This window comes from Anabrus simplex, chromosome 5 (genome assembly GCF_040414725.1).
Source record: "Anabrus simplex isolate iqAnaSimp1 chromosome 5, ASM4041472v1, whole genome shotgun sequence".
In the NCBI taxonomy this organism is placed as follows: domain Eukaryota; kingdom Metazoa; phylum Arthropoda; class Insecta; order Orthoptera; family Tettigoniidae; genus Anabrus; species Anabrus simplex.
The window spans coordinates 452,044,550-452,057,406 of NC_090269.1; the positions used below are offsets into that span (position 1 = coordinate 452,044,550).

The 12,857-nt window shown below is 37.7% G+C and overlaps 1 protein-coding gene across 6 annotated transcripts in view; it reads right to left on the minus strand.

The window, feature by feature from the left end:
* Window positions 1-12,857, minus strand: part of LOC136875107 (zinc finger protein ZFP2) — a 215,706-nt gene that overhangs the window by 143,513 nt on the left and 59,336 nt on the right. For all 6 annotated transcript variants that reach the window (XR_011018341.1, XR_011018340.1, XM_068227991.1 and 3 more), the window contains exon 2: window positions 9,337-9,446. Coding sequence is in view for 4 of the 6 variants with exons in the window: in XM_068227991.1 (XP_068084092.1) it covers window positions 9,337-9,402 (66 nt within the window). In the remaining 2 variants the exon portion in view is untranslated. The remainder of the gene's footprint in view (window positions 1-9,336; window positions 9,447-12,857) is intronic.

Consider the following 12,857-nt stretch of genomic DNA (forward strand, 5'->3'; position numbering starts at 1 on the left):
AATTTGAGGAGTATCAAAGGGAACAACAAGAAGAACAAGAGCAGTATCGGAAAGACCAAGAAGAGAAACAAGAGAAATATCAAAAAGAACAGGAAGAGAAAGAAAGAAGACAGAAAGAAGAGCATCAGGGATTGTTGCAGGCTATAAAAGAAATGATGGAAGAGAACAGAAAGCGCGATGAAGAAGCTAGAAAGCGCGATGAAGAAGCTAGAATGCGTGATGAAAAACGGGAGGAAGAAGCTAGAAGACGCGACGAGGAAGCTAAGAAAGAGAGGCAGGAAGAGATGAGAAAGCAGGAAGAGACGTTGAAGAAGATGATGGAAGAAATGGCTAAGAAGCAGGAAGAAGAAAGGAAGAGAGAGAAGCAAGAACAAGAGGAACGATACCAAAGATTTATGGAAGAAAAACATAAAGAAATGATGGAGGAAATAAGGAGAGGTCATCAAGAACAAAAGGAAGAAATGAATAAATATCAGGAGAAGATGGAAGAGGTGACTAGGGAACAAGAAGAAAGACATAATATAATGATGGAGGAGATGAAGAACAATATAGATGAATGGAAAGCTGAAATTAGTGGAAGTATGGAAGAGAAGAACCGAGAGATACGAGAAGAAATAAACGAAATTAGGAGAGAAATGGCAGGAAACAATAACTATCTCCAATCTTTAAAGGAGAATGTCATAAAAGATTTATCAGATAATATGGAAAGATTAAGCCTAGATTCCCAAGAAAAGTGGAGATTATGTGAGGAAAGTATAGGAAAACTAGGTGAGGATGTGCTAACCACGAGTACAAGTCTGGAAAAGAAATACGACCAAGCTGCAAACCACATTGGAAGCAGAATAACGGAGATAAGAGACGAAATAGAACAACATAAGGATGAATTAAACCAAAGAATAACGAAATCTGAAGAAGGGCTTAGACAAATGCAAGCTCAGTTACAAGAAATTCGGGAGGAAGGAACAGGAAAGACTGTTATGATGTCTAGTAGCGAGCGGAACAGAGGAGTTGAGTTTCAAATAAATGAAAGAGAAGTGACACCCATACCAGCCACACGTTCTAACCACAGTATGGGGGAGACAAATGTGGATAACGGAAACAGTGGTTATCCTACGATTATTAATGTCATAAAAACCTTCGATGATAGACCGAAGCACTTTAATAATTCCACCAGTATTTCGCCCAAACGTTTCCTTAGGGAAATGGAGGATTACTTCAAGGAACATGGCATCGCTGAGGAGAAGAAATTGAAAATAGTGGAAAAGCATTTAGATGCTAATCCAAGCTTATGGTTCCAAGCATTTAAATATACTTTCCATGAGTATAGTGACTTTAAAACGGCGTTCTTACAGAAATTTTGGAGTCCGGAGGTGCAGCAGAATTTACGCTTAGAGTTGTACTCTCGCAAGTATGCTACGAACGGTCAAACAGGGTTTAGTGATTATTTCGCCTACCAGTTTCATCGTTTTCAAGACCTTGATTCGCCACCCAGTGAGCTTGAAGCGATCAAGACGATACAACGACAATTTCCTTCCGATATACAAAGGTTGCTGGCTACTGCTAACCCAACTACGGCAGTGCAAATGGAAACGACACTTAGACAGATCGATATGACTACAGCACCACACCCTCAAAGAATGATTAGGAACGCTTACAGTGAAGAAACGGTTAATGTGCTCACACAGGAAAACGTCGATGGAAATACCCCTGAAGAAAGAGGAAAAATGAACAGGAAGAGACAATGGGGAAACCAGGAGAATGGAAGGAGAGATGAAGAAAAATGCTATTGCAGGAAAGGGTCCTACAACCAAGAAGCATATAGGGGAAATAGAGCATATAGACCCAACATGCGGTACAGGAACCCGTATAGAGAAAACAGAGGAAGAAATAATTTTAGAGGAAGATATGGTTACGGAAGAAGAAATACGAGAGATGACCAAGGAAGGGAAACTTATAATCGGAGACCTACACGCGATGTAAATGAGGACCGAAACGAAAAGATCAAGTGGGAAAAAGCAATTAGAGAACAGGACGTCAACGCTGATGTAGAGGGAGCGGAGAGTCTTGAGTTGCAAAGGTACAAAAAGAGGAAACAGGAAGAACAGATCCTCGATCCAAACGCGAGAGAATTCGAATGTAGAAGAGAAAGTGAAAAGATAACAAGCAAAAAAAAAAAAACGCCGATTTTGAATTAGAAGGTGAGGTTGAGAATATAAAGAACGCATTGGATTCCAAAATTTATAGTTATTTCATAACACAGGTGGATTCGTGGGAAATCGATTCGGAAGAACTGATGAAGGATTTGACAGTACATCACATGAAGAGAAAGTATGAATTGCCTATTATCGTAGCAAGAGTTGGAGAGATGAAAGTACGTTGTTTAGTTGATTCTGGGGCTAGCATCAGTGTGCTTTCGAAGGAATTATTCCAAGATATGAGTAGAAGAATGAAATTATTAACCATCCCAGTTTCGAAAATTAAAATAAGAGGGATAATTCCAGATAAAACAGTGGAATGCAATATACAAACATATTTGGAAATAAATATTGGAAACCGGCACTTTGAGCATCCATTCATAGTCATGAACAAGATTAAATATAATATTATACTAGGAATAGACTTCATGACGGTAACTGGAATGACGATCGATATGGAGAAACAAGAAATAAGGTTCCCTATATCTGACGAACACACCAGGGAAAACCAAGAACGGATTAAGATCAATGACGACATTATGATCATAGATAACAAGGAGGTATCGGAAGAAGAAAACGTACCATCGGAAGAGCATCCGAACTTTCACTTAGAGGAAGGAGAGATATCTCTGGCGGACGAAAACATTGTTGCGAGCATAGAAAGGGTAATGGCTATGGAGGAGGAAGAAGACATGCCGAACATAGCAGAAGCAGTGGCGAATGCTAAAATTTCCACGATCGAAAAATCAAAACTTCATGGAATCTTACAGGAATACTCGGATTTATTTAAGAATAAACCAGGACAGATTCCAAATTTTAAATATAAATTAATAGTGAACGATTGGACACCCTATAAAGGCAAACTCTATGGAATTCCGGAGAAACACTTCCCAGAAGTGAAGAAGATCATAAAGGAAATGGAAGACGATGGCATTATAATGAAGACATCAAGTCCGTATTTGAATCCCTTGGTAATTGTCGTAAAAAGCAACGGGAAACTCCGTTTGTGCCTTGACGCGCGTTTTTTGAACGGTCGATTGATCCCAGAGTATAATCAAACTCCAAAAATAAAGGATATTATTCAGAAATTCCGTGACAAGAGGTATTTTTCAACCATGGATTTTACATCCTCATATCATCACATCGTTCTGGAGGAAAAATCCCGATTGTTAACCGGATTTATGTTTGATAATCAGACATATATCTACTGTCGTCTCCCATTCGGTTTGAGAAATAGTTGTGCTGTTTTGGTGAGAGCATTAGACAGAAATTTAACGCCGGAAGTAAAGGAGTTTTTAACTTACTATGTGGACGATCTAATTCTGGCAACTAAAACATTTACAGAACATTGTGACAAGCTTGGGAAGTTGTTTCAAAACCTGAGAGCCACTGGATTTAAGATCAACCTTTCAAAATCAAAATTCTGTCAAGAAGAGGTCTTATTCGTCGGTCACATGATAGACGGTACAGGAGTACGGCCTAACCCAGTTAAGATCCAAGCCATATGCGATTTTCCCCGACCAAAGCGTATAAAGCATGTCAGACAATTTCTTGGTATGGCGCAGTTTTTCTCTAACCATTGTCAAGGATATACCCAGACCGCCGCACCTTTACAGGATTTGTTAAAGATCAACAACAGGTGGAAATGGGATGAAAAGGCAGAAAGAGCATTCCAAGAATTAAAGACCTTGTTAACAAAAAGCATCAAATTAGGCTATCCTAACTATGAAAAAGAATTTATAATACAGTCAGACGCATCTAATGTTGGCATCGGAGCTTGTTTATACCAAGAAGAAGAAGGAACACCTCCCAAAAGGATATATCTAGCATTCACTAGCCGAAAATTAAGGAGCCACGAGGTTAACTATACTACGACAGAACAGGAGCTATTAGCAATCATCTACGCATTACAGCAATGGAGAAAAACTATTTACGGATACCCAATAACGGTCAGATCAGACCATAAGGCATTAACATTTGGATTGAAAGCTGCAATGACTAATGAGCGGATAACAAGGTGGATGTTGTTCACGCAGCAGTTCCAGATAAAAATAGAGTATTGTAAGGGAAAGGAAAACATCCTTGCTGACGCCTTAAGTCGTAACCCTGTGGAGAAAGAGGAAGTAATTCATAGAATTGAATTGGTCCCGGACGATGAAGAAACATTAGAGAAACTACAGAACCTAGTACACTTGCAGCGTCAAGACGAAAGGTTGAAACAAATCATAGATAAATTGGAAGATGGAAACTGTGAAAGAGAAACAAAATTGAGAATTACGAAAATCTACAGCTTAGAGCAAGGCATACTAATGGCTAGATCAGGTAAAGGTCATAAGAGGATACGTATAGTACTACCTTCGATGTTATACAAGGAAGTAATCTGGCACATACACAGAATTACAGGTCACGGTGGCGTGGAAAAGGTAACACAAGTCATACTCGAGAAATTTACTTGGAAAGGTATTCGAAGAACGGTGAGGAATACCGTGAGAACATGCGACATATGCCAAAGGGTTAAACATGGCAGTGGTACAGTAAGACACGAACCCAGAGCTATACTGCCTCATAAAGCTCGAGAACTATATGCTATAGATATCTTTGGCAGACTCCCAACTGCCAGAAGGGGACACAAGTACATAGTCGTAGTGATGGATGTGTTCTCTAAATATGTGTCGTTGCAACCAATTCAACGCACCAACACAAAGCAGGTATTACAACGTCTAATCAAAAACACCTTACCTAACATGGGAAAGCCTGAGAAATTACTGTCAGACAGAGGGACACAATTTACGTCGCTTCAATTCAGAGAAACCATGGAAGAGTTAGGAATTAAACACATTCTTTGCTCGGTGAGACATCCAGCGTCCAATCCTGTTGAAAGATGCATGAAAGAAATAGCGAAATTCTGTCGAATCTATTGTCCAAACCAACACTGGAAGTGGTTAGAGGTAATAGGAATAATAGAAGACAGCATGAATAACACAATACATGAATCCAGCGGACAGATACCTAAAATTATTCATCATAGTATTAAACCTGAAAGACCTTGGGACGCAATTGTTCACCTACCTGCTGAACCTAACTTAGATATCGACGAAATTAACAAACTGGTTCGCGAGAGGCTGTACAGACAAGCACAGAGAAGGTTAAGGAGGGTACAGCATAAGAAATTCAAACCTGAGTTGAAGAAAGGTGACCTTGTATTAATAAAGAAACCCGCAATTTCCAGTGTAACGAACAAAATCTTTGCGAAATTCCTGCATTTATTTGAAGGACCATTTAGGATTAGCCGTTCATTCAGAAATAATGCATACGAAATTCACGACTTAAATGGAAACAGTAAAGGAGTACATAACAGTGCAAACATCAAGTTATATTTCAAAGAATAGGAAAGGGGCAAACCATCTCAGGTGATGACGAGTCAAAGAAGTACAGATTGAAGCCACTTACAGCATGAATAAACAAATTGTTCCAAAGAAAGGAGTAATAATGCAAGAAAGAAACTCATAAAGAACAGTGAAAAGTCCCATTATAAAAAGGAAGACGAATATAATAAATATATAGCAAGCCATATATTTCTTTCAACGTAGGGGAAGTTAATGTGCCGTTTCACAATTCTTTATAAGATCTAGAGCAACAAAGATGGAGTCTCTGCGGTCAAAATCTCAAATAAAATACATTTAACGTCAGTACGGGCCAAATTATAAGTCTTTTCGTCAGTCGGTTACGGTAATAGCCGCGTTTAGAAGGCGCAGAAAAAAATGACAGATGGACATTATTTGAAACCATTATTCAAGAAAAAAGATGCTCATCTTTTATTATCTAATCTGACTTCGGTGTATTAAGAAGACGTAAAACTCATTTTAAAGGAATTATCCAGCGGAGCGATATATTGGAGATTTGGAAACGAAGATTAATTCCCGACTACACGCTATTTTGCGGAGATCACGATTTAAACGCCGCGCGGGAGATTTAATACGAGAAACAATAAGAGATAAGATATACTACTGTGGAACTACGTCACGCAGTGACGCAAGCCCTTGATGAAATTTGCCCGACACCGTTTAACATTGAAAGACACTTACGGACCAGTAATTGAATGCATTTAGGCTGATAAAAGACGGCGGAAAGAAATTTAATTTCAAATCAGAATATACCGAATATATGTCTTAGACAATTCTGGACTATTTATTGATTTAACTGTGTCCCAATAAAAACCTATGCAATCTGAGCAACGCAAGAGCTATAGTACTTGGAAAATGTCAGCAATGAGTCAAATATTCTATCATTGTTCTGTTCCATACGCACGAGTCTTCACCATGGGTCTGTAAGGAAGCAAGGCGATGCTGCTTGGATCCTGACGAGGCGAGACGATGTTGGCTGTCCCGGATGACCAGTGAGCGATGATGAGAAGCCACGATGTACCCGACCACTTGTGGAGGAACCAGATGACCAGTTCCTAGTCTCAGATGACCGGAGACGAGGAAACGCCGAGACCATCTTGAGCAAAGCTAAGTCCAATATCCAAGTCGTTTTCGTAAGTAAGAAGATATTATTTCTTTATTTGCTTGGTAATATTTATTTGTGCGAACACAGTGCGTAAATAAACATCTAGCTAAATTGATTGGAAGTAGGTACTCATCCGTATGAAACGTCATTTCCATTTGTAGGCGTGGTCACCAAGTGATGTCCCGATCGTAATGTTTTCCAGAGATATGCGTGAAGAGATCGCTAAAATTATTATTATTATTATTATTATTATTATTATTATTATTATCAGTGATGTGTAAAGAATGAAGTAGGCATTTATATCTGCGTGTCCTAAACTTAAGCAACGTCAAATTGTTCGAGATCATGCATAGGATTTGTGTTATGAAGGAATGGCAGTAGACTACTCCAAGTTACGTTAAATTTGGCACTATGACTGTAGTAAATAAAGTAGGCATTTTAGTAATGTCGCGGCACGTTGATGTGCAAGTCAAGGTAATGAATTACGTGATGAAGTGATAGTGTGGTTATATGAAAATAGAGTAATAATTAACGCGTCATGGATATGATATAGAGTTGTTGATGATGTATGATGGTTGTAGTTATTGTTTCTTCGAGAGAGAGTCATAATTGCATGAAATAAGGTCTCGTGACTTCAAATGTTATAATTGAGAAGGTCACTGATTTCTCGCCAATTCCACGCAATGATTTTAAGCCTACGCATTTTATCTAGCTCAGGACATGATCTCGGGACGTGTAGTGCAATGTTTCTTTTATCCATATTAAGTTACCTGGAGAAGCATATGCTTACTCTGGATAGATTTGAGCCTTCACTGATTCGCTTAGGAAGATCTCGAGAACTCTCACTGAATAATTACATTTCTGTATAAATTTCAATCTATAGGCCGATCACTGGTGACCTAGGTTTTCGAAGGAGAATCATTTTCTTTTAGCTGGAGATAATGTCATCCGATTAAGGAGATTTTCCATTGGTAGCATGTGTTATTATAACCCTGTATAACCAGTGTGGTGACGTTTCTTGCTACTTCGTACGCACGTAGTCTATGTCAATAAGATAAGGTCATATTACCTTAAATTCATGAATTAAATCTTGCGAAGATGTTACTTATTGGATGATTACGGCTTACAATGGACGTAGCTTAGCTCATGATGTGTAACACAAGGAAATATGAGTGTCTAAGAAGCGACTTGATAGGCAGAAATCAATATTTAAGACGTAAAACATATATGTGTGTACTCGTCAGAACAACGCAAGAAGAGTTTATAATAGCCTTATTGATAGTCTTAAAACTACAGACAGACTATCAGTCAATGAAAATTTAAGTAATGTGACAGTTTTAGAATAAATATCAGGTGTTAATTACCATAATCTAATGCGATTTCCAAGAATGGTTGACTTAAACAAATGGAACTCCATTTCTTGACTGAACATTAGCTCAGAAATTCCATATGCGATTCTTTATTTCTCAAAGGAATACAACTAGAAAGACTGTAAATAATAGTTGATAGGAGTTTTCTTTTCTTTTCTGTGGATGCATCCTACATTTTTAATGTAAATAATTTTCATGTTTTATTTTCTTGCCAAGAAGGCACTTGTAAATACTATTAGCTGTGTTCAATTTAATTTATTTACTCATCACCCAACTCGCTAGGTGAATTGAAAGAGAAGGATAGGGCAGTTTCTTTTTAAGAATCTTCCCACATGTTACATGTCATTTACACTATTAATTGATGATTTCGGAGATGAATGAGTACTAAGAAAGGAAGCTATTTAAGCCGAGAAGGCATTCAATCATTTGGGGTGAAGTCGAAAGACGTGATTTTTCCAAAGTTATCGACGGACATGGATTACTAGGTCGACAATGAGTCACTCATTACAAAGGCTACTTCATTAGTAAAATTTTGAAATAATTTCTTGAATATCTGATTTAATATTTAAATAAATTTTGAATGGTGAAACCTAAAAACTCTTTCTCTGTGTTCTTAGCATAAGGATTAGTTGTAAGACTGTAGTAGTAACGATCGACGACGATTTCCTTAAGAATTAATGAGAATGGTACCTAACTAAATACGAGTAAGAGACGTCTTTCTGCGTTAGTTAGAGAATACCGTTGATTGACCTGGACGTTTTTCTGTTGCGGAACTCACACCCGTAGAACTCAGTCACCGGATTTATTGAAGTTAGAGCTAGTCTGGATCTCTTGTGTCCTTGCCTGGACGCGGGAACGGCGCAGTATGTGTGGAAGAGATGTTAAGTACAGAACAAAAATGGCAACTGACACGAAGTCGGGAGGTTGTGGGTTCGGATCCCACTGGTGTCTGGTTGGCCATTTTTGTTCTGTACCTAACATCTCTTCCACGCGTACTAACTGTACGTAACATGACCTAATAGTCTGAAAGTTGGTTTCGATTACAATGCGGTCGTGAAATTCAGTAATCATTGCCATGTAGAAGTACCTTTCAAAAGTAGAGGAATTTGTTTCTTATTCTGATTCACCTAGAATAACCCTGAATGTTCACTAATTAAAAGAGCAGGATACTAAGGATTTCAGTTCCAATATATATTAATACAGAATTGTTGAACAAGAATTAAATTCCAGTCATTATAAAATTAATCTACAAGGACACTTACAAATGATGTACTTGCTTTTACTTCAAGCCAGATCGGTTCTTCCTTGATCTTGATTTCCTGGTCCATATCACACAGCAACTGAAGAATTTATTATTTCCACTAACTTTCTACTGTAACAAGGAACAGAAAATATGTCATCACCATCATCATCATTATTAGGGCCACAAGTTCATAGACTAATCAACCAAGTAAGCAAGCCTGTAGCTTTCCATGACTGTCAATTTCTTCATCACAGCCACACAACCTCTAGTCATGTATGGAATCCAAATCATAGAGGTACGTGGCTTTTATTTCAAACATAATACATGCACAGGTTGAGAATGATTCAGAGGCACATTTGTGAGAAACTGTTGACAATGCTGCTATATAGCCAATGCTCCTCCAAGTCTGAAGACTGTTTTGATACAGGTGCTCATGTCAGCATAAGCATTACGTTCCTCGTTCACTATAATGTGTACCAGTGCCCTACTTAATCCCCACCCCATGTACTTCCCTGAAGTCAGGTGCAAGACTCCTGAGCTTCTCAGCATGCATCCTACAATTATTTTTTTCATTCTATAAGCTGCTTTATGTCGCACCGACACAGATAGGTCTTATGTCGATGATGGGTAGGGAAGGGCTAGGAGGGTGAAGAAAGCCGCTGTGGCCTTAATTAAGGTACAGCCCTGGCATTTGCCATGTGTGAAAATGGGAAACACGGAAAACATCCCCAGGGCTGCCGACAGTGGCGTTCAAACCCACCATCTCGCCAAATGCAAGCTAACAGCTGCGTGCTCCTAACCATGCGGCCAACTTGCTTGGAACTAATCACTTCTTAAGGTATTCTGCTAATTTTTCTCCTCTTGTCAACCTTATTTACTATCTATTTGTCCACGAACTGAATTTTCAATATGACGTTCAACATATTTTGGTAACAACACATTTCAGATTTCACATTTCACATTTTTTGTTCTTTCTGTGTCAGCTGTTATCCATGTTTATTCCCATACAATGAATGCTGTACAGTGATGCATTCAAAACATCCTTATGAGTATCTGGATTTGAGGTGAACAATGGTTTTCTGCTATTACTTTTATTATTTATCACAAGTACGTGATATTAAGGACTTTTTCTTCAGTATCAGCTCTAGGTGTTCTTTATGAACAGTTGGTATGTTTATTTGATCGGAAGGAAGCTCTTGATGTCGCACCCTAGTGCTCTCACTCTCAACGTGATAAAAAGAAGCAACAAAGAAATGCATGAAGTATGTATACCACAGAAACAAAGGAACAGAGTCACTCGACTTATATATTCACTAGTTTTTAATACTATAAGTGTACCATATGGTGGAGCAAAACCATGGACTGTTTGGAGAATGAGTGTTACTGTACAAGTGGTTGTGCGAGGAGGACTGCATAGAGATCCCTTACCTGAGGAAATGCACAGACTTGGTCTATACTTATACAGGTTATCATGTGTAAATATATGGAAAAAGTTATGTCTGCCTGCCAAGTGCAGAAATTATGAGAAATTCCAAGATGTTAGAATGACTGTAAGAAATGAATAGTGTAGATGCTGTGCATCAAGATTATATGCACTTAAGAAAGTGCACAGGAACAGTCACTGGTGCTGAAATAGTTTGATGAACGCTTTAGTAAGTGGAAATACGAGCAATGCATATTTTTCTAAAGAAAAACAAAATTATTTATGTTATGAAGAATATTACCTTTTGTAAATAATTTGAAATATAGCACAGTGCTGAAACAAAATAGAGCCCTTCATCCTGGCCTATTTCTACCCTTTGTGCCACATTGAAATAAGGGAGCTAACAGTTTTGACTTATATTTTCTAGTTACAATATTTACTTCCTGCTAGTAGCATGCTCTCTAGATGGAATTAAAACTGTGGTGGTGAGTTGGTCTGGTTTGGCCACTGTGCACCCGTTGAGCAAAGAGTAGAAAAGACTTACCTTGCTATAACAAAACGAAGTATAATATGAGGATCACCTACAACACACAGAGGATTCCATATTGCAGGAGCAAAAATTAAACCAAATTGTCATGCCTATCACAGAAGAATAAAAAAGGGTCAGTTTACACAATGGATATTAATTACCTCTATAATCACAGGAATTAATTCCTTCAAGAAAACAATTCCTTACAGACAACAAATCAGTGTTACTTTCCCTCAGATAATAGTACTTATGATCTACATTTTATTATGATTCTCTTCTTTTTCTATATTTTGCTTCTTTCAAGTGGCAAAGTAATGGTTCCTTGCCCTGACTTCAGTTATCTACAGATACATGAATGTTTCATTTTATTAACCCTCTCACATGTATAATAAAATGAGAACAGTACATTGCACATTAACCAATATGAAATAATACTCATCAAAAACATACACAAAATAAATACACATACTTCACAACTATCAACTCAGCCTATGCATACAGGAGATACACTCACACACTGAGTTATACAGTGCACAGCTTTCAACAGGTAATCTTGGCATGAATCACTGACTGGTAGGGAATTTCAAATTTGGAACAGTTCACAGTAAACTAATTCTTATACATAGATGCAGGATGAAGATGAATAGCAAGGGTAGGGCAAGCTCGAGTATTATAATTATGAAAGGAGACAAAGTGAAAAATTTAAAGGAAATGTACTCAGATGAGTTGCTATATAGGAGTTTGTATACTAATACATGTGATACTAACAACATTTTTCAGGTTTTAGCCAGTGAAGTTCTTGATACTGTACCATTTCACTCCTAAGGTGATAATTCCATGGAGCTAAAATGGTCGCAATTGCCGTTATCAAAGTTAAACATGACGCCTAAACTCAATCATTTATATCAAGGAGATATGATATAATTCAAGATCGGAATTGTGAAGATCAACATGGCAGTGGCTGAGATAATAAAAAGGACTCAGATTTGTTAAGACACCGTACTACTGCAAAATGATAAATCAATGAGCAAACTTACGGAAAGGAACTGTTAATCTGAAGAGACTGAAAATGCATATATGATCTCAAGTATTAGAATAGAATCATTAGAAGGAGAAGATTTATGAGGTCTAGCCTAATTAGAGGAAGCATAATTAGAAAACCAGTCATTGAAATCATCAAATAAGAAGAGAATTATAGATGAAATCTGTACATCGAAATTTCATCATGACGAAGACAAGACCTTGACTTATTTACAAGTAACAGAATTCGATACTATGCGGCAATAGCTAACTCAACTTCTAAATCACTAACTACGATATATATATATATATATTACTGAGAAAAGGGTAGACATTTTGGTAATCTGCAAACGTTATCACAAATTCAAGGCAAAAGAATTATCGATGAAACTATAATGTTAGAAGGCTTTGAATTCAACATTATGACACAACTAACTTCATATATGTATTCTTGTATTCCATTTGTGCAAGATGATCTGGTTGCCATGTGCTTCTAAGAAGACTATAGTTAGATTGTCCACAGAAGGCTAAACTGAGATGACAGCAATGAAGGTCTACATTCCCCAGA